This window comes from Lactuca sativa, chromosome 6 (genome assembly GCF_002870075.4).
Source record: "Lactuca sativa cultivar Salinas chromosome 6, Lsat_Salinas_v11, whole genome shotgun sequence".
Classification (NCBI taxonomy): Eukaryota; Viridiplantae; Streptophyta; class Magnoliopsida; order Asterales; family Asteraceae; genus Lactuca; species Lactuca sativa.
The window spans coordinates 159,547,920-159,572,128 of NC_056628.2; the positions used below are offsets into that span (position 1 = coordinate 159,547,920).

The 24,209-nt window shown below is 40.4% G+C and overlaps 1 protein-coding gene across 2 annotated transcripts; it reads left to right on the plus strand.

The window, feature by feature from the left end:
• Positions 1–339: 339 nt before the first annotated feature.
• Positions 340–3,843, plus strand: LOC111903728 (amine oxidase [copper-containing] gamma 2). Of its 2 annotated transcripts, none has more exons than XM_023899489.3 (5): positions 340–1,732; positions 2,073–2,186; positions 2,265–2,714; positions 3,165–3,262; positions 3,480–3,843. In XM_023899489.3, exons 1-5 carry the CDS (start codon positions 437–439, stop codon positions 3,685–3,687), a joined length of 2,166 nt encoding a protein of 721 aa, XP_023755257.1. In that variant the 5' UTR covers positions 340–436; the 3' UTR covers positions 3,688–3,843. The 2 variants fall into 2 exon arrangements, with proteins under 2 accessions (XP_023755257.1, XP_042751856.1); XM_042895922.2 differs by having other exon boundaries at positions 3,618–3,843.
• The last annotated feature ends 20,366 nt before the right edge of the window (positions 3,844–24,209 follow it).

Here is a 24,209-nt window from a genome sequence, read left to right on the forward strand (position 1 = left end):
TAATAAAATTTAAAATATGGGCTAAAAGTTAATTTTTGAAAATTTGATAACCTGTTGACGGGATAAAATAGTTGAAATGAATACAAAATCCGATTATTGGAACTTAATTGACTAAAAAAAATTATAAATCTATTATTATGGGTAGACATGAAAATTTTTCAAATAGGTTTTCTTAAATATAAAACTAAATAGTTTGAGAATAACAAAATGTCTAATCATCTTTACTTCGTTTCCTAAAAAGACACTAGAAGTGGACAGTCATTTTAAGTTTTACCCATTACCCTTTCAATAATAATAGACTTACCCCATTTCCCTTTTTATATGAGGCCATATTTAAGATTCCGTTATAGGCCAACAATTTTGTCGAAACATTTATGAGAAACATTTCGTCGAGCATCTGATCTCCATTCATATTATTGTAGAGAGATAGAAAGAGATGGAAAAGTCTTACTGTCTCAAATTCATCATCATCATCTCCATAGCAGTTTTCATATTTGCATATTCAAGATACCCACCTGAAAACCTCGGCTGCTCCACCTCTACCCCGCCATGGTGCACCAAGACTCACCGGAAAACCAATCTCCGATCAACCTCAATCTTTGATTCCGGTAAGCCCAATTCCAATCACTACTTCGCAGACACCCCGCTTCACCCACTCGACCCACTAACCATACCCGAAATCAACAAAGTCCGATCCATTCTCACAGGATATGAACCGTTTTCATCGACTTTCCCATCTATAAACAGTCTCTCCTTAGATGAACCCGAAAAGATTCAAGTAGTTGGTTGGAAAACAGGCGACCCGTTTCCCCTTAGAAGAGCCTCGGTTATAGCCTTTTTAAATGGGCAAACTCATCTTGTCACTGTTGATTTGGGCATGGGCCTTGTGACGGATCATGTTGTTAATACCGGGTCGGGTTACCCGATGTTAACAAATGATGACTTGGCAACTGCTTTACAACTTACATATTCAAACTTAGAGTTCAATAAGTCCATCTTGGCTCGAGGGGTGGACTTGAACGATCTAGCTTGTATCCCGCCTTCATCGGGCTGGTTTGGACCCGATGAAGAAGGTAAAAGGATCGTTAAAGTCCAATGCTTCTCAAATCAAGATACACCTAATTTTTATATGAGACCTATAGAAGGGCTAACTATAACAGTTGATATCGACAAAAAAAAGGTTATTAAAATTACAGATACCGGTCGAGGGATTCCAATACCAAAAGCAACTCATACTGATTACACATACACAACTAAGAGTCCGTTTTATGATATGGATCCAATGACTAACCCTATGTCAATGGAACAACCAAAAGGGCCTAGTTTCACTATAAATGGGCATATAGTGAAATGGGCTAATTGGGTGTTTCATCTAAAGCCTGATATACGGGCTGGGATGATAATATCTCAGGCCATGATACAGGTCAAGGATGGGGAATACAGGAGTGTGATGTATAAAGGGTTTGCGTCAGAACTGTTTGTACCCTATATGGACCCCGATCAGTCATGGTACTTTAAATCGTATATGGATGCTGGTGAGTTTGGGCTCGGGGCAAATGCTATGGCTCTTGTGGAACTGAACGATTGTCCGAGATACTCATATTATATGGATGGAGTATTTGCTAGTGCTAATGGTCGACCTATTATTCAACCTAATATGATTTGTATATTTGAACGATATGCTGGAGATATTGGTTGGAGACACTCAGAAATTCCGCTCATGGGTTTAGATGTAGGTAATATTTATGCTTATATTTTTTATTTATTCATTTATTTATTTTTGCCTTAAGATTGATTTATAAATGTGCAAATAGATACAACGTATTTTGAGTGGTTTTCTTACCCGAAATACTGTATTTTTGAAGAAAATTTTAGGCATTTCCAAAAAAAAGTTATATTTAGTAAGATGATAAAAAATTATAAGCCCAAAATGAACCAAAATGAAGAAGTTATGACTTCATTATACAAAAAATAATTTTATAATAAATTTGTATTATGTTCCCGTTCTTTATTTTTCTTATTATTATTGCTCCTATTTCTAATGATATAACGTTTTCTTATGTAAAAAAAAGATTAGAGAATCAAGGCCAAAGGTGACACTTGTAGCTCGAATGGCAGCATCTGTTGGTAACTATGATTATATTTTCGATTGGGAATTTCAAACCGATGGTTTAATCCGTATTAAGGTATTACTTTTCACAAACATTTACATTAACTCACTTATGAAAAATAAAATAATTGTGACGAATTTTTTATTATAACAGGTGGGATTATCGGGAATGCTAATGGTAAAAGCAACTCCGTATGAAAACATACACAATATCTCAAATACAAACGATATGACTGGGACACTAGTATCAGAAAACGTGATTGGTGTAGTCCATGATCACTTCATCTCATTTCATCTGGATATGGACATTGATGGGGCAAACAATTCGTTTGCAGAAGTCAATTTGGTTAAAGAAGAGACATTATCAGGACAATCTCCACGAAAAAGTTACATAAAAGCAAAACGAAAGATAGCAAAGACAGAAGATGATGCAAAGATCAAACTTAAATTGTATGATCCGTCTGAATTCCATGTCTTTAACCCTTCTCGGATTTCAAGACTGGGAAATCCAACGGGCTATAAAATTGTCCCTAGCGGGATTGCGGCTAGCTTGCTTGATCTCGATGATCCTCCGCAAATTCGGGGGGCTTTTACAAATAATCAGGTATAGAATAAGGGTATTTATGAAAAGTTTTAAATTGATTTTTTTATCGTTCTAACACACCTAACTTACTCTTAAATTTCACATATATTCCAAACATTCCAAATGAGATTTGAACCTTCAACTTCTTAGAAAGAAGACATTTCACTATATCCTTAGGTAAGGAATCTATTGGTAAAAGTTTTATCAATAATATAGATAATGATATAAATAAGCAAATTAGATGGTGGTTTTGAACAAAATAACCTCAACTTTTGCACTCTTCACATAAACAACCACTTATTTATTAATAGAATCACTTTGAAATAAAATCAGGCTATGAAATGGTCATTTTGTTAATAGCACGCACACTTATTTTTATGAACACCTCATTATAATATTTGTAGAATGGTTATTTTTGTGAATAACTCATGATAATAATTGTAAAGTGACATGAATTTTATGTTGTGCTAGATTTGGGTCACACTACATAATAAAAGTGAACAATGGGCGGGTGGTCTTTTGGTGTCGCAAAGCAAAGGGGAAGATACACTTGCTACATGGTCAGCCAGGTAAATCGGGTCGAATGTAGGTTATGTTAGAGTTTTAAAAGACTTAGATTTTTTACTACTATTTTTCTTCGACTACAAGTCACCCAAAGGTTGAATCATGTAAGATTCAAACTTTGGGTAACTCTATGTCGAAGTGTTTATATTTAAGTGATCACCACTGACCACATCAATGTTTTTTTTTACTGTGGTTTGATGATGGACTAATTTAACCGAATAGGAATCGAGATATTGAGAACAAGGACATTGTGTTATGGTACACATTAGGGTTCCATCACATACCTTGCCAAGAGGATTTTCCGGTGATGCCAACCGTTTCATCGAGTTTTGAACTGAAACCTGTTAATTTCTTTGATAGAAATCCGATAATGGGAGTGAAACCTATCTTTCAAAAAGATCTACCAGTGTGTTCTGTTGCAAGCTCTTGATATGTTTCTATCGGAAGTGTACTACACGCAAATGATAAGATTTGCTTTTTGTTACATATCAACCATAACTATCTAATTTTAGATGTGTAATCATAAAAAATATAATGATTTTTGGGTGTTTGCCAGGTATATGAATTTTGATGTAGTTTTTTAATTGTCGGATTCTTATTTTACTTGGAAATAATAATATATATTATCTTTGATTCATAAGTTATATCATGGTTTAGAAAATGGAAGTCAAAAATAAATTATAACTAGATAGCAATATATTTTATTTTTGATATAATTATTAAATTTTAAAAGTACAATTTTTTTAAACGACAATAACGTTGTTTAATTAATTTATATAGTAAGCAATATATTTTATTTTTGAAATAATTCTTAATGAACACATGACTTTATTTAATTAATTAAAATATAGTAGAAAGCAAGGAGATGTGTGGATGCGGTCGATTTGAGGATGTTTTGGGCGATTTAAACTTAAAGATTTGTTTAGTCATATAAAACATGTCAAGCGTTGCTTTGAGATTATGCTTAATCCTAGTCATTTCTTTGGATTAATTCTAAGAATCCAAATTTTGTGTTAAGTAGGTTGATTGGGTGAAAAATCATTTTTTTTGAAAACTTACACTACGTAATTTTTATTCCAGCTATTTGCTAGTTTTAATGTTACGGTTGTCATTCTAAAAGAAATTAATATAAATAAAACAACTAGGCTTACGAAATGTGTTGGCTTCCGAAATGTGTTAAAGAAGTGTTAACTGACTTAAGGTTTATCAAAAACTTTCTTGCAATTAAGCGATGATGATGATAATGACGAAGACGAAAATTTAAGGACCCGTATAGAAAAGATGATAATCAAACATTGGCTTTATTATAATAGCAAAACTTAGACTTAAATAATGATGTCAGAAGTAGAAGACTTTTTCAATTATCAAGATTTATAATGATTCCTTATGGGTTGAATCTTTGAGAAGTTGGAAATGGGTCTCTCTATCTTATTGATTGAGTCACTTGAACAAACAAAGTCAAATAAAATTTATTTATTCGTGTTATTTCTGTTAGTTATTTTATTTTTATATTTAGATTTCTGGATATTTCTGTTAGAAGATAATAATGAGAGCAAATCATTTGACAACCACGAAGACAACTATTATATATATATATATATATATATATATATATATATATATATATATATATATATATATATATATATATATATATATATATATATATATATATATATATATATATATATATATATAGGTTTAATAGAGAACCATAATTAATCATGGAATCAATCTTTTTTTTCCAACTTTTAGAACTTATTTTTTATCAAAAAAAAAAAACTAAAAATACAGAAATTCATAACTTTTTATCATTTTTCCAATGATATAAAATTCGATTTTTTTATGTCAAATTCACAATGTGAATCTTCGAAAATTCACAACGTGAATCCGGATTCACACGGTGAATCCGAAAAATATTTTTCACATTCACAATGTTAATATATGAATTTAGATATTTTTAGATTTTTTTTTGATAAAGAATAAACTCTAGAAATTGAAAAAAAAATTTGGTTTCTTGAGGAACCTAAAATTATGGTTCTCTATTGAACTTTTATATATATATATATATATATATATATATATATATATATATATATATATATATATATATATATAGAGAGAGAGAGAGAGAGAGAGAGAGAGAGAGTTGGAACAGTGAATATGCTCTATAAGATATATAAGATTAGGAAACCAAAAATCAAAACTGTCATTTATCATTACTGATTTCATTTTTTTTTGAAAAAGATAATGCAATTTCCTTTAAAAAAAAGCAATACTACATCGTGATTATTTCCTTAGTTTTCTGAAAACATTTATCCATATCTTCATTGATCTTCGAATACTTCCTTCTTTAGTGATCATCGTTTTAAAGAAAAATGCAAAATGACATACAAATTCTTCTTCTACGAATTGGATTTCACAAAAATCATAGAAAAAAAGGTTCAAGAAATCGGTTTTTGTCACACTTCTGATTCAAGAAATTGGATTGCAATAGATCATAAATAGGATTAAATGACTGGTTGAAAAATCAACCTCGTTAAAAAACGGAAAATACTCTATTTTTCAGTTAAGAACATTTCAACTAATTTTTGTAAAACTTAGATATTAGACATTGATGTCATTTTTCAAGTTTTTTAATTTTCAATCTTCCACATTGTTGTTTACAGAGTAGAACATTTGTTGCTGACGTTAATATTTTTTAGAGTTCGACTTTTGTTGTTGTGATTGCTTGTTTACAGAGTGCAACATTTGTTGCAGACATTGCTGTATTTTAGAGTTTGGCTTTTGTTGTTAATATTGACTTTCTAGAACTCGACATTGTTGGTGGTTTTCGATTTTTTTGAAAGGTAAATAGTCAACGTATTTAATTTTTCTAGCTCTTCATTCTTGGTTCTCATCTTGAAACATGTGGTCCTGTGCAGACCATGATGTTTGAAATTGAACCAACTAATCAGACTATAGAACCGTATATAAATGAAAATGTTGAAACAAATGATTTTGTTAAAGCAATATATGAATATGAAAAACTTAATGATATCGATATGAACATGGAACATGACGAATATGAAGTTAATGATCAAGCTATAGAATCATATATAAATGACAATGTTGACACAAATGATTTCGCTGAAGCAACATATGCATCTGAAAAACTTAATGATTTTGATGTGAACATTGAATGTGACGAAGATGAAGTTAATGATCAGGCTATATAAACGTAGATAAATGACAATGTTGACACAAATGATTTCTTGGAAGCAACATATGAATATGAAAAACTAAACGATTTCGATGTGAACATTGAATATGACGAAGATGAAGTTAATGATGAAAGTATATTGGTAAAGGTTTTCGATACACCCGATGATGTGCATACATTTTATAATGATTATTCGTTTTTACATGGCTTTGGTATATGTAAAGATAACATAATAAAAAACCCAAAAACTAATGAGCCTTATTGGAAGATATATGTATGCAACAAATAAGGTTTCAAACAGGTGGACAAAAATGCTTCAAATAGAAATGAGAAAAAATGTCGTAGAGATGTTAGAACCGGATGCCAAGCGAAGCTTCGAACAACAAGACAGGAGGATGAGTAATTATTGGTGGACTCGTTTAATAATACACACAATCACGACTTGATCATGACACCAACAATAGTGATAAAACATCGATGTCTATGACAACCCGAAATATTAAGCCAATGTAACGAATTCCAGTCGAACCTTGTAACCCGTTTTAAGTTAATAAAATATCTTCGAAAATAAAATGTTCAAAAAGTCTCAATTGGGTTGTCTAAATGATAGATATCGTGTCAAGGTTTTCAGACATATCCAGAACACTCGAATCCGAGTTATAACGAAGAAGTTATGACCAACCGAAGATTCGTGTAAAAACCGGTAAAACCCTGCTAAACGTAAAAATGAGAAATTCCAATAAAATACTTTTTACCCTTAAGTATCTAAATGAAAGTCGTAGATATCATTAAACCGTGAACATACATAAAAACGACGCCCAAATCTGACTTCATATGAGAAAGTTGTGATTTTTCGAAGTTTCGGAATAGCGGTAGACAGCTAAAAACTCGAAATAGAGATCAAGCGATTTTTAGCCGACACAACCTAAACAGGAATCGGAGGTCTCATCAATAGTAGTGCAACGGTAAAAAGACAGACGAAAATGGAGATCATATGTAGAAGTTATGGATTTTTAACGGACTTTTCCAGTCCCAACTTGTTAAAAATGTAATATTAAAAATAGATTCAAAACTAGCCGACGGTCTAAACAAAAGTTGTAGATTATATTCCCGCCTACACGTGGATATAAAGAACGTCGAAAACGGAGACGGTAGGCGAAAGTTACGGATTTTATAAGTTCTGGACTCAAATATCGAGGTTGGTCCGAAGGAACGCCCCGCGTTGGAAAATGTTGGGTCTCGGTTCGTCCACGTCGCTCCGGGTCACATCTGGATGCTCCGTCCGAAGCTGAAGTAAGCGATAACGCCAAGGGCTGCTGAGCGCGCTGCGTACGAGCCAGGAACGCCCTGCGCTCCGGAACGCCCAACACTCCTGGCAGGAACGCCCTACGTACGAGGGTCAGCCAGCCTATATAAGAGATGCAAGGCTGCCCAAGGATTGTTGGCTTCTCTCTCAACTTTTTCACCACGAAACTTCTCTAAAGCCCCTCTAAACCACCTGAAAGTCCTGGTACACCCCTAGTACACGATGCAAGGCCCGACGCCCCGAAGTTCCCGAGAAATAAATCAGCTTTTCTAGTCAAAGTTCTGCTCGATTTATTGTCTCAACTTCTTAAAGCCACCACTTCAATCAAGTGAGTTCATACCCCTATAACTATGTTTTCAAATGTTTTGTAAATGCTTTTATACACTTTTAAGGCTTTTATACACTTTTAAGGGGGGGGGGGGGGGGGGAATACAAGTACACACACGGTTATCCTCGTGTGAAAAACATCTATCTTTTACTATACTTTTGTTATATAATAAATCATATGTGATTTATAACTATCATACAAAAACATTCTCATACAACATATCATGATAACACTTTATCTTTTTGGAATGAAACATGTTGTTATATAAATATCAAACACTTTATTTATATTTTGAGCATAAATGTTCAATAATGTTACTACAAATGTTATACTTTACATACAAAGTTGACACTACACTAGGGTTTATCATACAAACGAAACATACTTTTGGAAAAACGATAATAGGTATAGTTTACTAGATATTCATGAGATTTTACATACTATAAGTACTATAGCAAAGAAGTACTTTCATATACAAGAACAAATGGACTTTTCTGTAACATCCCAAAAATCCGTACCAAATTTTTTTCTTTAAATCATTACCAAAACCATTTTTATAAAAACATATCATAAAGCATAACATGATTCAGAGTATTAATTCCAAAACATAATTTCATTATCAGAGTAAAACACCCAAGGCTGACTAATCAATGGTATGTGTCATGCGATCACCCCGAGCTCTTCCCTCCGCTACCAAAAGTACCTGAAAACAAAACTGAAAACCGTAAGCACGAAGCTTAGTGAGTTCCCCCTACCTACCACATACCCTGCATAAACACATAATGCACATACTAGGCCACACTCGCTATTCCGGGCCTCACCCACTACAACGGACCTGCCGCTCCAGGCCCCGCCTGGCTTCGAGCCCCGCTCGGATACATATCTGTTTCTCTTAGGCCCCACCTGTCTCTGGGCTCCGCCCGCTAAACACATAATACAATTAGCATATAACACATAACTAAACATACCCTACTGTAATCCCGTCCTCAGGCCTCGCCTGTCTTGGGCCTCGCCCCTATCCTGTCACTAGTGAGTCATGGAACCCCGTCCAAGCTCCTACTGTAAGTGAGATATGGGCCCACACCCATACTCACTCCATACCTATCTCAGGCCTTGCCCATGCTCTGCTACTAATGAGATATGGAACACCGTCCATACTCTGCTATTGGTGAGATACGGGACCTCGCCCACACTCACCTTCCTACCAGGCACATACATGCATCACACAGACAACAAGTATACTCTATCATGCAAACCATTCCTTGGGCACCCGCCCGACATCGGACCTTGGTCTTGAATATCATAATAGCAAACAGTGCCTAGGGCTAACCCTCGGGTCTTCCTACTCATAACTACATGGGCCGGCATTGTGGCCTTAGACCCATTCACACAAAAAGGAAACTCACATGCACTGTGGAACTCTTGCTGATAACCCTCTGACTGCTGACCGACAATTCTCTGAACCGCTGCTCCATTAGCCGTCTAAGTCCATTCTTGCCAAAGTCAAATTCCTGGTCAAAGTCAACCCTCTTGACCGAATCTACTCGCCGAGTCACCCCAAGACTCTTCGATTCCATGAATTCAGAAACTCCCATAAAACGACTCAACTCGCCGAGTCACCCCAAGACTCGTCGAGTTCAACGATCTCTGAGTCTCATCCTGCCCAACTCACCGAGTCACCACTCAACTCACCAATCTAAGTCTTAACCAGAAAAGGTTGAGGTTCTGCGATCCAACTAGTCGAGTCCAAGAAAAGACTCGTCGAGTCCATGGCAATATTCAACAGACCCGACGAGTTGTTCTTCCAACTCGTCGAGTTCCTGCCTATCTTCATCCAACTCGCCGAGTCCACCCATGTGACTCGCCGAGTAGCTTCAGTTCTTAATCCATACAGTGGCTTTTCGAGCCATGCAGGGGCTCCATCTTGTAGATCCACTCTTCCAAAGTCTATTCCTCACGTAAAGTTGCAAACTTTACGTGAAACTAAGGAGCTATAGGCTTAAAACACTCTAGGGCTAGGGTTTGGGGCAAACATGCTTAACCAACACACCAAAAACTGATACTTTATGGATCTCTGGGCCAAGACACACCTAGATCTGAAGTAGCAACCTCATATCTGGACTTCTAACTCAAAAAGGCTCCTTATCATACCAAAATGGCCCTAAAACATCATCCATGAGAAGATATAGAAGCAACAAAGGCAATGTGACAGATTGATACCTTCAAACTGATGCTCATAACAAAAGGGTTGGATCCTCCAGCTCCTTAGTGGTCAAATTCTCCAAACCTTCCTCTTGCAAATGCCCTAAACTCACTTTCTTCCTTCTCTCACTCAACTAGGGTTTGGAATCGTGTATAGCAGCTTCTGGCCGACAAGGGGGACTAAGGAGAGGACTTAAGGTCCTTTAAATAGGGTGCAAACCCTCAGATTAATGCTTTCCTCAATTAGACCAGACTCGCCAAGTGCACTTTCTAACTCGTTGAGTCGGTCACTTATTCCATAACCCGGATCCCGCTCCAACTCGTCGAGTTCACCTATGGACTCGACGAGTTGACTCCTTGACTTAGGGTTTTCCCTTTCCTTTCTTAGTCTTTCTGATTATGGGTGTTACATTTTCATACGTAAATCTATTTGATACTAAGTTTGTGAGACATTCAACTTCACGTACTTTCAAGTATGCAGTTAAAGTCCTATATTATATACCATAATCTCTTGTAGGGAGAGCGTGATACTTGTGTATAGATCTATCCGGGATTGAGAATCCCGCACCTAAACTGTTAACTACAGTTAGACCGGCAGGTCTGGGGTGACAAACGTCATAACCTTCCAACGCCTAAAGAACATTGTTACAGGCAGTCTGGTTCAATAACATGGTTATAAAACTCACATGGAGTATTAAAAATACATTGATTTACGGGGTTATCAAATGCCTTAGTGATTTTATACATACATAAATCTACTATCCTAGGAATGAAAAACAATTTTGCATTACAGTTTTGGAACTTTTAAACTACCACACACTTAAGGAAAAATATTTGATTTCTAGAAGCAAACATTCAAACATGTCGGGTCTTGGTAGAAGACTACTTTTATACTAGTAGGAAATATGGGATCTTCTAGGAGTTTTCAAACATCTACAAACAAGTTCATTCAAATTTATACAAACATTGACATTAAATACTTATGAACTCACCAGCTTAAATGTTGATCTACTCTTTAAAACTTACTTGTATTTCTTAGGGATTCAGTAATACAGGTAAACTTCAACTTTTGGAGAAGTGGCGCTAAGGCGTCAGTTTAAAACTCATTTTGTCATCATATTGTAATTTGTTTTGAAACAAGTATCATTCAACAATGTAACTTTTCAATTATATATATGATGGTTGTTTTACTTTCTTTACTATGTATTCAACTGTTACGATACTACATGAAGTCATCCGCCCTCGAACGATTTTGCCGTTCTGGTTTGGGGGTGTGACAGATTGGTATCAGAGCATTGTTTATAGTGAATCAGGTATATCAACCCATAAAATATATACGAACTATAAACACAGCGGGGTTAAAATACTCTGATCAAGAGTTTATACTTTTAAATACTGAAGTATTTAACCAAGTATACATACCTGCATTCATACTAAAGTCAATGTCAGTAGGATAGAACAAAAGTATTACGAGTGTTGAACATCACAAGTAGACTCGGGGATGTATGGTCAGTTCTGGGAGTGACATAGGCTGATCAACTATGTTGGTCCAAGAAGTGATTAGCATATGCCCAAGAATGGTTGTGATGTGACAACAAGTCTAAAAACTTACCAACAATACTACAATGAAAGCATTAGAACAAAACATAAACTTAAAATACTATAGGAGTATTTCATGTTACCATAATTACATATCTGAGAACTAAAGGTCTCCATTAGTAGGTCAATAGTTGCTAAGTGGATACACTAAGGTTATATGTAACTAGGATGTCATAGGCTTAGAATCTGTGAATCTTTGTCTTACTCCCTGTTGCTTGTGGATTTGGAGTTTGGGTCACTTTGTAACACCCAAAGTTTTGAAGGCCAAGAAAGGAAAGAAAACTTTAATGTTAAGGGGCGACTCGGCGATTCCAAGGAGGAACTCGGCGAGTCAGAGCGGGATCTGGGTCGAGGAGTAAGTGACCGACTCGGCGAGTCGGCCAAGGTGACTCAGCGAGTCTGGTCTGTGCGTGGAAAACCCTAAATTCGGGACTTGGAGCCTATATAAACGTCTTAATCTCCTTCCTAGGGTTCCTTACTGCCTCTTTAGCCCTGGATACCAAACCCTAGCCGCCATATCCCCTATTTGAGCCTTGGAAGGTGCATTAAAGCTTGGAAAAGGAAGAAGGAACTTGGAGGAGCAAGAAGGGGCTATAGATCTGGGATTGTGAGTTTATTCTGAGCACTTGGAGGTAATAAACTAGTTCCTGGACCCTTTTTGCACCTAGATCTATGTGTGGTTGTTGGGGCTCTTTAGCCATAATGATATTATTTTGAGTTAGAAGCCGGATCTGGAGTTGCTACTTCAGATCCAAGTGTGTTATGGAGTGGGGAAGCATAAAGTATCAGCCCTTGAGTCGATTTTGAAGCCCCTTGGCCTTAAACCCTAGTTTATAGTGCTTTTTGCCTAGATCTACATCTCTACACGTAAAGTTTGCAACTTTACGTGGGGAATATGCTTGGGAAGGGTATATCTACAGTTTGGAGTCCATGCATGACTCAAAAGTCCTCTGCATGTATGTAGATCTGAATGAACTCGGCGAGTCCTTCGAGTGGACTCGGCGAGTAGCATGAAGATGAGGAGGAACTCGACGAGTGGGATGAACGGCTCGTCGAGTCGGTTGATGACGGGCATGAACTCGGCGAGTTGGTGGAACAACTCGGCGAGTTGGATGAAGATTGCCTAGCACTCGGCGAGTCTGTTCTTGGACTCGGCGAGTCAGGTCGCGAAGCCCCAAACCCTTCGAGTTGAGACTCGAATCAGTGATTCGGGTGGAGACTCAGCGTGTTGGTCAGGTCAGGACTCGGTGATCATTGGGCTCGGCAAGTCATGGACTGACTCGGCGAGTCATGTCACGAATAGAAGGACCCTGAGTATGTGAACTCGGCGAGTCAGTAAGTGGACTCGGTGAGTAGGGTTGACCTGGAAAGGTTGACTTTGACCAGGACTTTGTCTTAGACCAGAATTGTCTTGGTTAACTGTCGAGGGTCGATTATACTAAGTGTTGCATTGATATTGATAGCTCGGGAAGCTAGTAGAGCAGGAGTTCAGTGAGTGGTCGGGCAGCAGCTAGTGGGTTCATCAGCCAGTTCAGCCAGTGCAGGTGAGTTTACCTTTGTATGAATGGGTCTACGGCCACAATGCCAGCCCATGTAGTTATGAATAGAAGACCCGGGGTTAGCCCTAGGCACAATATGCTAGTATGATATTCGGGACGAGGTCCAATGATAAAGGGCGGGTGCCCAAGGAATGGTTTATGTGGTAGTTTATACTTGTTGTCTGTGTGATACTTGTATGTGCTTGGTAGGGAGGTGAGTGTGGGCGAGGTCCCGTATCTCACCAATAGCAGAGTGTGGATGGTGTTCCACATCTCAGTAGCAGCAGAGCAGGGGCAAGGCCCAAGTTAGGGAAAGAGTGAGGGTGGGCTGGGCCGTACCTCACTATCATCAGGAGTATGGACGGGGTTCCATGACTCATCAGTAGCAGGACAAGGGCGGGGCCCAGAGATAGGCGAGGCCTTAGAACAAGAGCCGTTAGTATACGTTTAGCTTATGTGATGTTATGTGATATGTGTATGTGCTATTATATGTTAGTGGGCGGGGCCCTGTGACAGGCGAGGCCTAAGTGAAACAGATTTGTATCCGAGCGAGGCTCGAAGCCAAGCGGGGCCTGGGGCGGCGGGGCCGTTGTAGCCGGCAAGGCCCGAGGTAGTGGGCGAGGCCTAGGATAGCAGGCGTGGTCCAGTATGTGTAGTATGTGGTTATGCATGGTATGCGGCGGGGCCGTTGTAGCGGGCGAGGCCCGAGGTAGGGGGCGAGGCCTAGGATAGCGGGCGTGGCCCGGTATGTGCAGTATGTGGTTATGCATGGTATGTGGTTGGGTGGGGAACTCACTAAGATTTGTGCTTACAGTTTTGCAGTTTTGTTTTCAGGTACTTCCGGTTGCAGAGGGAAGAGCTCGGGGTGATCGCATGGCACACACCATAGTTTAGACAGCCTGGGAATGTTTACTCTGATAACGAATATGTATTTTGGAAACTAATACTTTGTTTATGTTTTGAAATGATGAATTTGCTTAACGTAATGTTTCAATTAAAAGAAATTTTTAGTCTTGAATTTTGGGATGTTACAAGTTGGTATCAGAGCCTTGGTTTGAGGGATTCGGACATACTCTCGGGTGTGCATGAACTCAAACTGAGGGGTCGGATAAAAAGTTTTCAAAAGTGAAAAGATAGTTTTGTAAAAAGAATTTTGAGAACGAAAAATAGTTTTAGAAAAGCAAAAAGAATCCAGAAAGAGAAGAATTTTGAAAAGAGAAAAAGGGGTGTGGTGCATGCAATCAGCCGAGCTCAAGTAAGTACCCCAAAATACCCATACAAGTTTACGTTATGATTATCAGTTGATAGAACAATATGCTAGAATAGGACTAAGGATCTAGGGATGATGCCTTATGTGCCTGTTATTTGTGCTTTTGAGCTGCATGATAGTACTGATTAGACAGTAGTAGGATAGCCTATTTAGGTTATGCCTGAGTTTATGAGTTTGTGTTGCATGCTAGTTCAGATTCTTGCTATGTGAATATGATTGCTTGAGTATGTTATGGTTAGATTTTCCCTTGTCCGAATGCTGCTTGCTTTGTGCATTGTAGGATTCTGAGCGATGGGAGTTAGCCATTAGGTGGATACAACACGCCACATGTGATCAGGGTTGAATAATCTCAGAGTGTTGGATTTGGTCATATTGCGCAGCTCTTGTCTGAGTCCAACTGTTGTAGGAATGAGTCTTTTACTTGAAGGATTATCTGAGCCTAGTCACATGCGACGGTATCCAGGTGATGGCTAATTGGCATCCCAAGGAAAACTTCAGCAACTGAGGACTGGTTTGAGTTGAGTCAGAGGTTCCCCTAGGGTAAGCCTAGGATGAGGTAGTGCTAGGAGCAGTATTAGTGGATAAGGGGACTGGTGGAGTCGAAGCAATTACTGAGGAAAGTACGGATAGATGTGGAAGGTAGTATGGGCCCGTACTACTAAAATCAGAGGATCCGTACTCGATTCGGGAAAGGCCGAGACAAGACCGGGAACCTGGTAGGGTGTGGTTGGTCTCGCATCAGTGATGAGTATTCTGATAGTGGTTGTGTTATATGTTTCAGCATGGTAACGTTGTGAGAGAGACCAGCGAGCGGATCAGGCGCCGGAGAGGGATCGGGCTCGGGTTTAGGGACCGAGAAGCTCGAGGAGCGGATGAGAAAGTTGATATCAGCTGAGGATACGTGCAGTATTCTAGCTCAGACTCCTGTGATCTTTGGCACGGTCAAGGAGGGTATATAGGAGATCTTGGATGAGAGGCTGGGAGCCTTCCGTATCGAGATGATGGCTTTGTTGGGAGCGCGTACCTTGACATTTCGAGAGTTCAGGGCTTGCGGGGCACCAGATTATCATGGGTCTAGGGACCCCATTGCTAGCAGCAGATGGTTGGCAGATGTTGCCAATGCTTTTCGTACGAGCAAGTGTCCCGAGAGGGACAAGGTTAGACTCGCCTCCTGTCTTCTGAAGGACAGAGCGAGGGATTGGTGGGAGGAGATTGGTCATGCTTTGGGGGATGATGCTGCGTTGGACGCGATGACTTGGAGCGATTTCTCGGCCAGGTTCAGGGCGGAGTTTTCGCTGATTATTGAGGTGCAGCAGCTGGCACGAGAGTTTCAGGATTTGACGCAGACTACTGAGACTGTGGCGGAGATCACCGCCAAGTTCAGGGAGAGGGCTCTTCTTGTACCGCAGTATGTCGCGGATGAGGAGATGAAGAAGGCTCGGTACCATGAGATGTTGAGGGATGACATCAGGGAGTTCGTGAGCAGATCCAACTGTAAGACGCTGGAAGATATGATTTCTCGGGCTAGAGAAAGGGAAATTGATTTGGAGCAAATCCGGAAGAGGAAGCCGGATGAGGTTCAGGTAGTTGCGGGATCGGGCAAAAGGCCCAAGGGATCGGATTCGAGATCGAGGGATCATCAGGACCGCAGTCGGTGCGGAAAGTGTGGCAGGGCGCATGGGGGCGCGTGCAGGAGTGGTAGCGGTGGTGAGTCTGGCTGTTTCAAGTGCGGTCGGACTGGTCATTTCAGCAGGGATTGTACTGTTACCGCTGCGCAGGGATCAGACTTGATATGTTTCCACTGCAACCAGCGGGGCCACAAGAAGGCCCAGTGTCCTAGTTTGTTTTCGGCAGGACGGGTGATGGCACCCGCCCCTGCAACTTTGAGGGTCACGGATGGCCGTCAGGGCCGGGTAGAGGCACCTGCGGCAGGGAGCAGGGCTTTTCAGATGACGACCTTGGAGACGCGAGCAACGCCGTACGTTGCAGGTATGCAATTTCCCATTTTCAAATCTTTTATTTGTGCATGATTTTATTGTTATGGTTCTGCATCATTATCGGTAAAAGTATTTTATTTTGAGTGGTTGATTGTGATCGAGTTATATGCCATCTGCATACCTTGGATATTTGTATGGTAGTTAGGGGATGTGCTCTATTGGAGAAGGTTTTGGAGGATGCAGTAACTGTAGCATGCTTGGGAGGGATTTGGTACGTCTCGCTAGTTCGGAGTGGTTAAGTGATTGAGATGGATTGGTTAAATCCCTATCTATGGCGGGCTTGGGTTCCTCAGTAGATGGGTTATGGAATGGTAGAAAAGGTCGGGATCTCTTTTGAGTATTGAGTAGCAAGGGGTAAGCAGGATCGAAGTGGGGGAGAATCCTCCAGGTGTGCCCAGAGAGGAGCACACAGACCCAGAATGAGTACGTGACCTCCGAGAAGGAAAATAAGTAGTTCAACGTTCGATGGTTTGAGGATTCAGGGTTGGGAGTTTGAGAAACTCCCCATCAGTTAGTGCGTGATTGGGAATTCAGGTTGTGGATCGCCCGAAGGACTCGAGGGAGTCGGAGTGAGGATCTTGAGAGCTGATGGCACATGGGTGCCTTTGTTTTAGCAGTCAGAGGTAGGAGGTGATGTAAGACTACGGGGCAGCCGTAGCATTCACTAGCAGTCAGTGGTGGAAGTGTCGTAAGACTACGGGGCAGCCGTAACATTCACTATCGGCCAGCAATGGATGGTGATGTAAGACTATGGGCAAGCCGTAGCATTCCTTAGTAGTTTCGTTAGCGGAGTTGGGGCGAGGCCCTTATCTCCTAGTGATCAGGTAGGGATCGGGAATGGGTAGTGGATGAGAATGATAGGGAGTTGCCTATATAATGACCCGTACTGGTAAAAGCAGGGGTGATGGAGTTGGTGGAGGATAGGGACTTCACAGTGACAGAAGGAATAGTTGGTTATGGGGTTTTGCCTTGGGAAGGCAAGGAATTGTGCAAGGAAAGAAGGGGTGAACCCCTATAGGTTCAGTGCAGTACTCGGTGAGTACCATGCGGATTATCGGTTGAGTAAGTTGTGTTTCCAGAATGTTCAGGGTCAGGGTTGACCCGAGATGATTATCCGCAAGGTTTGATGCTAGTCAGAATGATCGGGCGGTAGGCCAGCGAAGGAAGGCAGCTAGTGTTGGAATAATTGGTTGGGTATTGCAGGCAGATCGCAGGCGGTGGGCCATAGCAAACTTCGAGGACGAAGTTTAGTTAAAGTGGGGGAGAGTTGTAACACCCAAAGTTTTGAAGGCCAAGAAAGGAAAGAAAACCTTAATGTTAAGGGGCGACTCGACGAGTCCAAGGAGGAACTTGGCGAGTCAGAGCGGGATCTGGGTCGAGGAGTAAGTGACCGACTCGGCGAGTCGGCCAAGGTGACTCGGCGAGTCTGGTCTGTGCGTGGAAAACCCTAAATTCGGGACTTGGAGCCTATATAAACATCTTAATCTCCTTCCTAGGGTTCCTTACTGCCTCTTTAGCCCTGGATACCAAACCCTAGCCTCCATATCCCCTATTTGAGCCTTGGAAGGTGCATTAAAGCTTGGAAAAGGAAGAAGGAACTTGGAGGAGCAAGAAGGGGCTATAGATATGGGATTGTGAGTTCATTCTGAGCACTTGGAGGTAATAAACTAGTTCCTGGACTCTTTTTGCACCTAGATCTATGTGTGGTTGTTGGGGCTCTTTAGCCATAATGATATTATTTTGAGTTAGAAGCCGGATCTGGAGTTGCTACTTCAGATCCAAGTGTGTTATGGACTGGGGAAGCATAAAGTATCAGCCCTTGAGTCGATTTTGAAGCCCCTTGGCCTTAAACCCTAGTTTATGGTGCTTTTTTCCTAGATCTCCATCTCTACACATAAAGTTTGCAACTTTATGTGGGGAATATGCTTGGGAAGGGTAGATCTACAGTTTGGAGTCCATGCATGACTCAAAAGTCCTCTGCATGTAAGTAGATCCGAATGAACTCGGCGAGTCCCTCGAGTGGACTCGGCGAGTAGCATGAAGATGAGGAGGAAATCGACCAGTGGGATGAACGGCTCGTCGAGTCGGTTGATGATAGGCGTGAACTCGGCGAGTTGCAGGAACAACTCGGCGAGTTGGATGAAGATTGCCTAGCACTCGGCGAGTCTGTTCTTGGACTCGGCGAGTCAAGTGGCGAAGCCCCAAACCCTTCGAGTTGAGAATTGAATCAATGAGTCGGGTGGAGACTCAGCGTGTTGGTCAGGTCAGGACTCGGTGATCATTGGGCTCGGCGAGTCATGGACTGACTCGGCGAGTCATGTCGCGAATAGAAGGACCGTGAGTATGTGAACTCGGCGAGTCAGTAAGTGGACTCGGCGAGTAGGGTTGACCTGGAAAGGTTGACTTTGACCAGGACTTTGTCTTAGACCATAATTGTCTTGGTTAACTGTCGAGGGTCGATTATACTAAGTGTTGCATTGATATTGATAGCTCGGGAAGCTAGTAGAGCAGGAGTTCAGTGAGTGGTCGGGCAGCAGCTAGTGGGTTCATCAGCCAGTTCAGCCAGTGCAGGTGAGTTTACCTTTGTATGAATGGGTCTACGGCCACAATGCCAGCCCATGTAGTTATGAATAGAAGACCCGGGGTTAGCCCTAGGCACAATATGCTAGTATGATATTCGGGACGAGGTCCAATGATAAAGGGTGGGTGCCCAAGGAATGGTTTATGTGGTATTTTATACTTGTTGTCTGTGTGATAGTTGTATGTGCTTAGTAGGGAGGTGAGTGTGGGCAAGGTCCCGTATCTCACCAATAGCAGAGTGTGGATGGTGTTCCACATCTCAGTAGCAGCAGAGAAGGGGCGAGGCCCAAGTTAGGGAAAGAGTGAGGGTGGGCTGGGCCCGTACCTCACTATCATCAGGAGTATGGACGGGGTTCCATGATTCATCAGTAGCAGGACAAGGGCGGGGCCCAGAGATAGGCGAGGCCTTAGAACAAGAGCCGTTAGTATACGTTTAGCTTATGTGATGTTATGTGATATGTGTATGTGCTATTATATGTTAGTGGACGGGGCCCTCTGACAGGCGAGGCCTAAGTGAAACAGATCTGTATCCGAGCTAGGCTCGAAGCCAGGCAGGGTCGTTGTAGCGGGCGAGGCCCGAGGTAGGGGGCGAGGCCTAGGATAGCGGGCGTGGCCCGGTATGTGCAGTATGTGGTTATGCATGGTATGTGGTAGGGTGGGGAACTCACTAAGCTTCATGCTTACAGTTTTCAGTTTTGTTTTCAGGTACTTCCGGTAGCGGAGGGAAGAGCTCGGGGTGATCGCATGGCACACACCATAGTTTAGACAGCCTGGGAATGTTTACTCTGATAACGAATATGTATTTTGGAAACTAATACTTTGTTTATGTTTTGAAATGATGAATTTGCTTAACGTAATGTTTCAATTAAAAGAATTTTTTAGTCTTGAATTTTGGGATGTTACACACTTATTCGAAGGTCTATCCTATTTTGATTGCATATAACTAGTATGCACTATACAAGTATTGAAGTAACTGATAAAGATCATTTTATAATTATCTAGCTAGTATGACTATTAATTATTTCTTTATCCTTATTCTTGCATAGATAACATGGTTGAATTCAATCCCCACAATGACCCATACTTCCCTAACCAAGGCAATGCTGGATGGCTTGAAGAAGAGCCAGAAGATGATCATCCAATCCCTTTGGATGATCACCATGCTGAAGGCTTTGCTGATGGTTCTGACTCTGAGCCAGAAGTGGAGAACCTACCCCCATTGGCTCCTGTCCCAAATCCTAACCCTCGTCCGACTTTTCAAGGCCCGACACCTCCATGGGTGGAAAGCTTGGAAACATGGAGCCAAGAGCAGAATCAGCCCATGCCATAAAATGGAGACCAAAGCCTTTATGAACTGAGTGAAGGAGGCTTAGCAGAAAGGGTCTTGCCAATCCTGGTCCGTAGAGTTGCCCGAAACAAAATTCAGGGCAGGACAGCTCTCCATCGAATCACGAAAGTTAATGCCAATGCGAGAATGCATGCCATCCGCACCCTTCATCTGGAAGATGCTCGTGAGAGATCTAGGAGAGAACATGAGGCCCTACAGCAAGAGCTAGCTGAGACTCGAGCTGAAGTCATAGAGCTCTAAGTATGCCAAAGGGTGTATGAAAGACACCTGCTTGATATGGAGCACCAGCTGGCTGAACTAAGGGTTCACCCGAGGGATAACCGTCACCAGTAGGAGATATTCTACCTTTCTTTCCTGGGTGAAAGGAATCGTCTTCCTATCTATGCTCCAAGTAGCACTTTTCTATGTAACTATCCCTATACTGTAAGTACTTTTTGGTAAGGCCTTTATGCTGTCAAAACTTTTTTTTCTACTTCGGATATGATATAAGACCTATTTCAAGGTCAATTTTCTCGTACTTATTACATCTTAAATATCAATGATATCGACATTCGACTAATTCCTGTGACAATCCTTGTTCAAATACTTTCATCCTACTATCAGTAGAATTCTATCTAAAGCTTATTTTCGCCAAATTATTGAGCTGTGGTAATTTAGCTCAAGGATCACTTCCAATTCTTGGCGAAGGTTGGATCATGTTATCCACCAACCAACGATAGCCTAGTTCGAAATATCAATCGGCTAGTAACCATTCTATGAACTTACTTTAACTCTTTACCAGTACTGCATCATAGGGATGTAGGTCTAACCATCGAGAACAGTTTAACAAAACGAAAAATTTACATTTACATAAATGAGTAGAATACATCTAGTGCCGACCATAATCACTCACGAACTCCTTTTCTTTCGTATAAAAGAATCATGTCGTCATCCAGAAATAGTCAGCCGAACGACGAAACCCCGATCCTTCATATAGACGTTGCTACTTTCGAAGTTGTGGTAACAGCTGCCATGACGGCTGTACTAGCTCAATTCCACACTAGTAACGCGAACAAAGATGGAAATGGAATCGACAATTTAAATCATTGTAACAATTCGGGAAATCAACAAATGATAACGATCACAAACACCCAAAGCCACAACTTGGAGTTTAAGAAACGAAAGCGTCAAGCCCAAAAGGAATGCAAGCGATTTCAAAGGCTTGCCATGCAACAACAACTAGTGGCGACCCCTGCCACCCCGACACCGATCAAACTATATGAGGGAACACTCCTGAAGTGTAACAAGTGTAACTATCATCATAATGGAGCTTACCGGGTATTGTAATGCAGCAATTGCAACAAATGGGGCACACTGCTCGAGACTGTAGAACCATCTCCACCACCAGAGCTAGCCAGGTTTGCTATAGTTGTGGCGAGACCGGACACTATTATAGGGATTGTCCAAAAGGGAGGAACAACGAAAGCACCTGCGTCCACATCACTCCAACCCGACACATCACTTCCACCGCCGACGCTGGTACAAGCCAGAATTGTCATTTATGCGGTGAGATAGGACATCTCAAGGAGGATTGTCTAATAACATAGAACTCTGGCGCAGACGGGAAGACACTAAGGATCACTGCCGCAGGAGAGACTACTTCGGACCCACATTGAAATAATAGGGCGTTTTGTTATAGTAGACTTATAAACTGTTAAAAAAACTAGTGCAACAAGAGTCTTATCTTTTTGCGAGATCCTGTCAGTTAAGGGACTCTGGTGCTGCGTATACTTGCTTTTGTGGTATACCTTCTTTGTAGAAGTTGCCTTGTAGATAAACTAAAGTACTGAAACTCTGTCAACGTTGCACCATTATGTTTTGTAACACCTTTCTAATCGAAGGCCTGGTGCCCCGGCGTTCCCGAGAAATAAATCAGCTTTTCTAGTCGAAGTTCTGCTCGATTTATTGTCTCAACTTCTTAAAGCCACCTGATATGTGTATTTTTATATGTATTTTTATGCACTTTATCTTAATATTTTGGCCTTATTTATTCTCTCTTAGAACTAAAAAGTACTCATAATGCTTTGAATTATGTTTCGCAACTATTTGTTGTCGATAAAGCACAAAAGAAAAGACTGAAGCGGGAACCGGGCTTAGAAGCTAAAAGAAAGAAAAGAATGTTGAGAAACCAAGTACGCCCCACGTCCATAGCGATTACGCGCCGCGTAACGACCAATTTGAAGTACGCCCCGTGTAACTTAAGGGTACGCCCCGCGTACAGACTTGCCTCGGATATGTTCAATCGCGTAATTATCCTTAGTACGCCCCGCGTAATCCTACGTACGCCCAGCGTACGTAAGTCGGCTACAAAGGCTATAAAAGTCGATTTTCAGCTAACCAGGAGGGGGGATTCGACTTACAACTTAGTTTAGTCGATATTTAACTTCTGTTAAGCTGTTTTGAGGGTTTAGAAGGCGGCTGGAAGGCCGTTAAGCTAACAGGAGCGGAGATCGGAAGGATTGGAGAGCGGATACATGTTGGTAATCATATGGGTTGTTAACGTGACCATGTTTAGCATTCCATTGTGTTACTATTCTGTATTTAGTTTCTGATTTGGGTGTAAAAACCTTTTACTTTGTGTTTATGATTGAATGAAGCTTTGATTATTAGACTAATTGCTATATTGAATTGTTTATTTATGTTTAATTTATCTTGCCAAGCTTGTTAAAAGATCCTTATGTGTTAATGATGATTATTTTCTGTTAATTGTCAAGTGAATTAAGTTGCATGAACATCTGCTTGATTTGCTTGTCTCTTATGATTTTTGATGACCATCGAGATTATAAGTCTAGAAATAACGAATGTGAAACTAGGATTAACTTGAGAATAAGAAAGTTAATGTGTGAGCCTTGTTTGATGACCATTAACAAGAGGTTAATTGAATGATTAATTTGATTGACTATATTTACAAGTCTTGCTTGATACGAACTGAACACTAGGAAGCATGTTAGTTTAATCAACTGATCACTGTTTAAATTGACTTGTTTGCTAAATGATTAGTTATAGTGAACGCGAATCTAATCATTTTAGGAATCGGTGAATATGAATAAATGAATTTATATATGCAATTGTCTATGTTTTTAAGGTGTAATTTGTATAAACCAAAGTACCTGAAGAGATTTGTTTTCCTGTTAGTTTATCGAGAGTAGTTAATTAATTGTTAGTTTGAAATTTATTTCTTTATTCTTTTCGTGTGACCTATAACCTATAATTAAATATATTAAATTAATCAACCATTCCCTGTGATCGACACCCGACTTACCTAAGCTATACTGTAATCTGACTAGGTACACTGCCTATAAGTGCATAGATAGTCTAAGTTTGTTAGGTTATAAATATTAAAATTAGTGGGTACTTTTGTGCACATCACCACCACTTCAATCAAGTGAGTTCATACGCTTATAACTACATTTTCAAATGTTTTGTAAATGCTTTTATACAATTTTAAGGGGGGAATAGAAGTACACACACGGTTATCCTTGTGTGAAAAACATCAATCTTTTACTATGCTTTTGTTATATAATAAATCATATGTGATTTATA

What these genes read in the sequence shown, in the direction of transcription:
- LOC111903728 (XM_023899489.3), top strand. Translation starts at nt 437, where the DNA reads ATGGAAAAGTCTTACTGTCTCAAATTCATCATCATCATCTCCATAGCA. An exon ending in TTCCGCTCATGGGTTTAGAT is followed by an intron (nt 1,733 to 2,072) that starts GTAGGTAATATT and finishes TGTAAAAAAAAG; the next exon opens with ATTAGAGAATCAAGGCCAAA. An exon ending in GGGCTTTTACAAATAATCAG is followed by an intron (nt 2,715 to 3,164) that starts GTATAGAATAAG and finishes ATGTTGTGCTAG; the next exon opens with ATTTGGGTCACACTACATAA.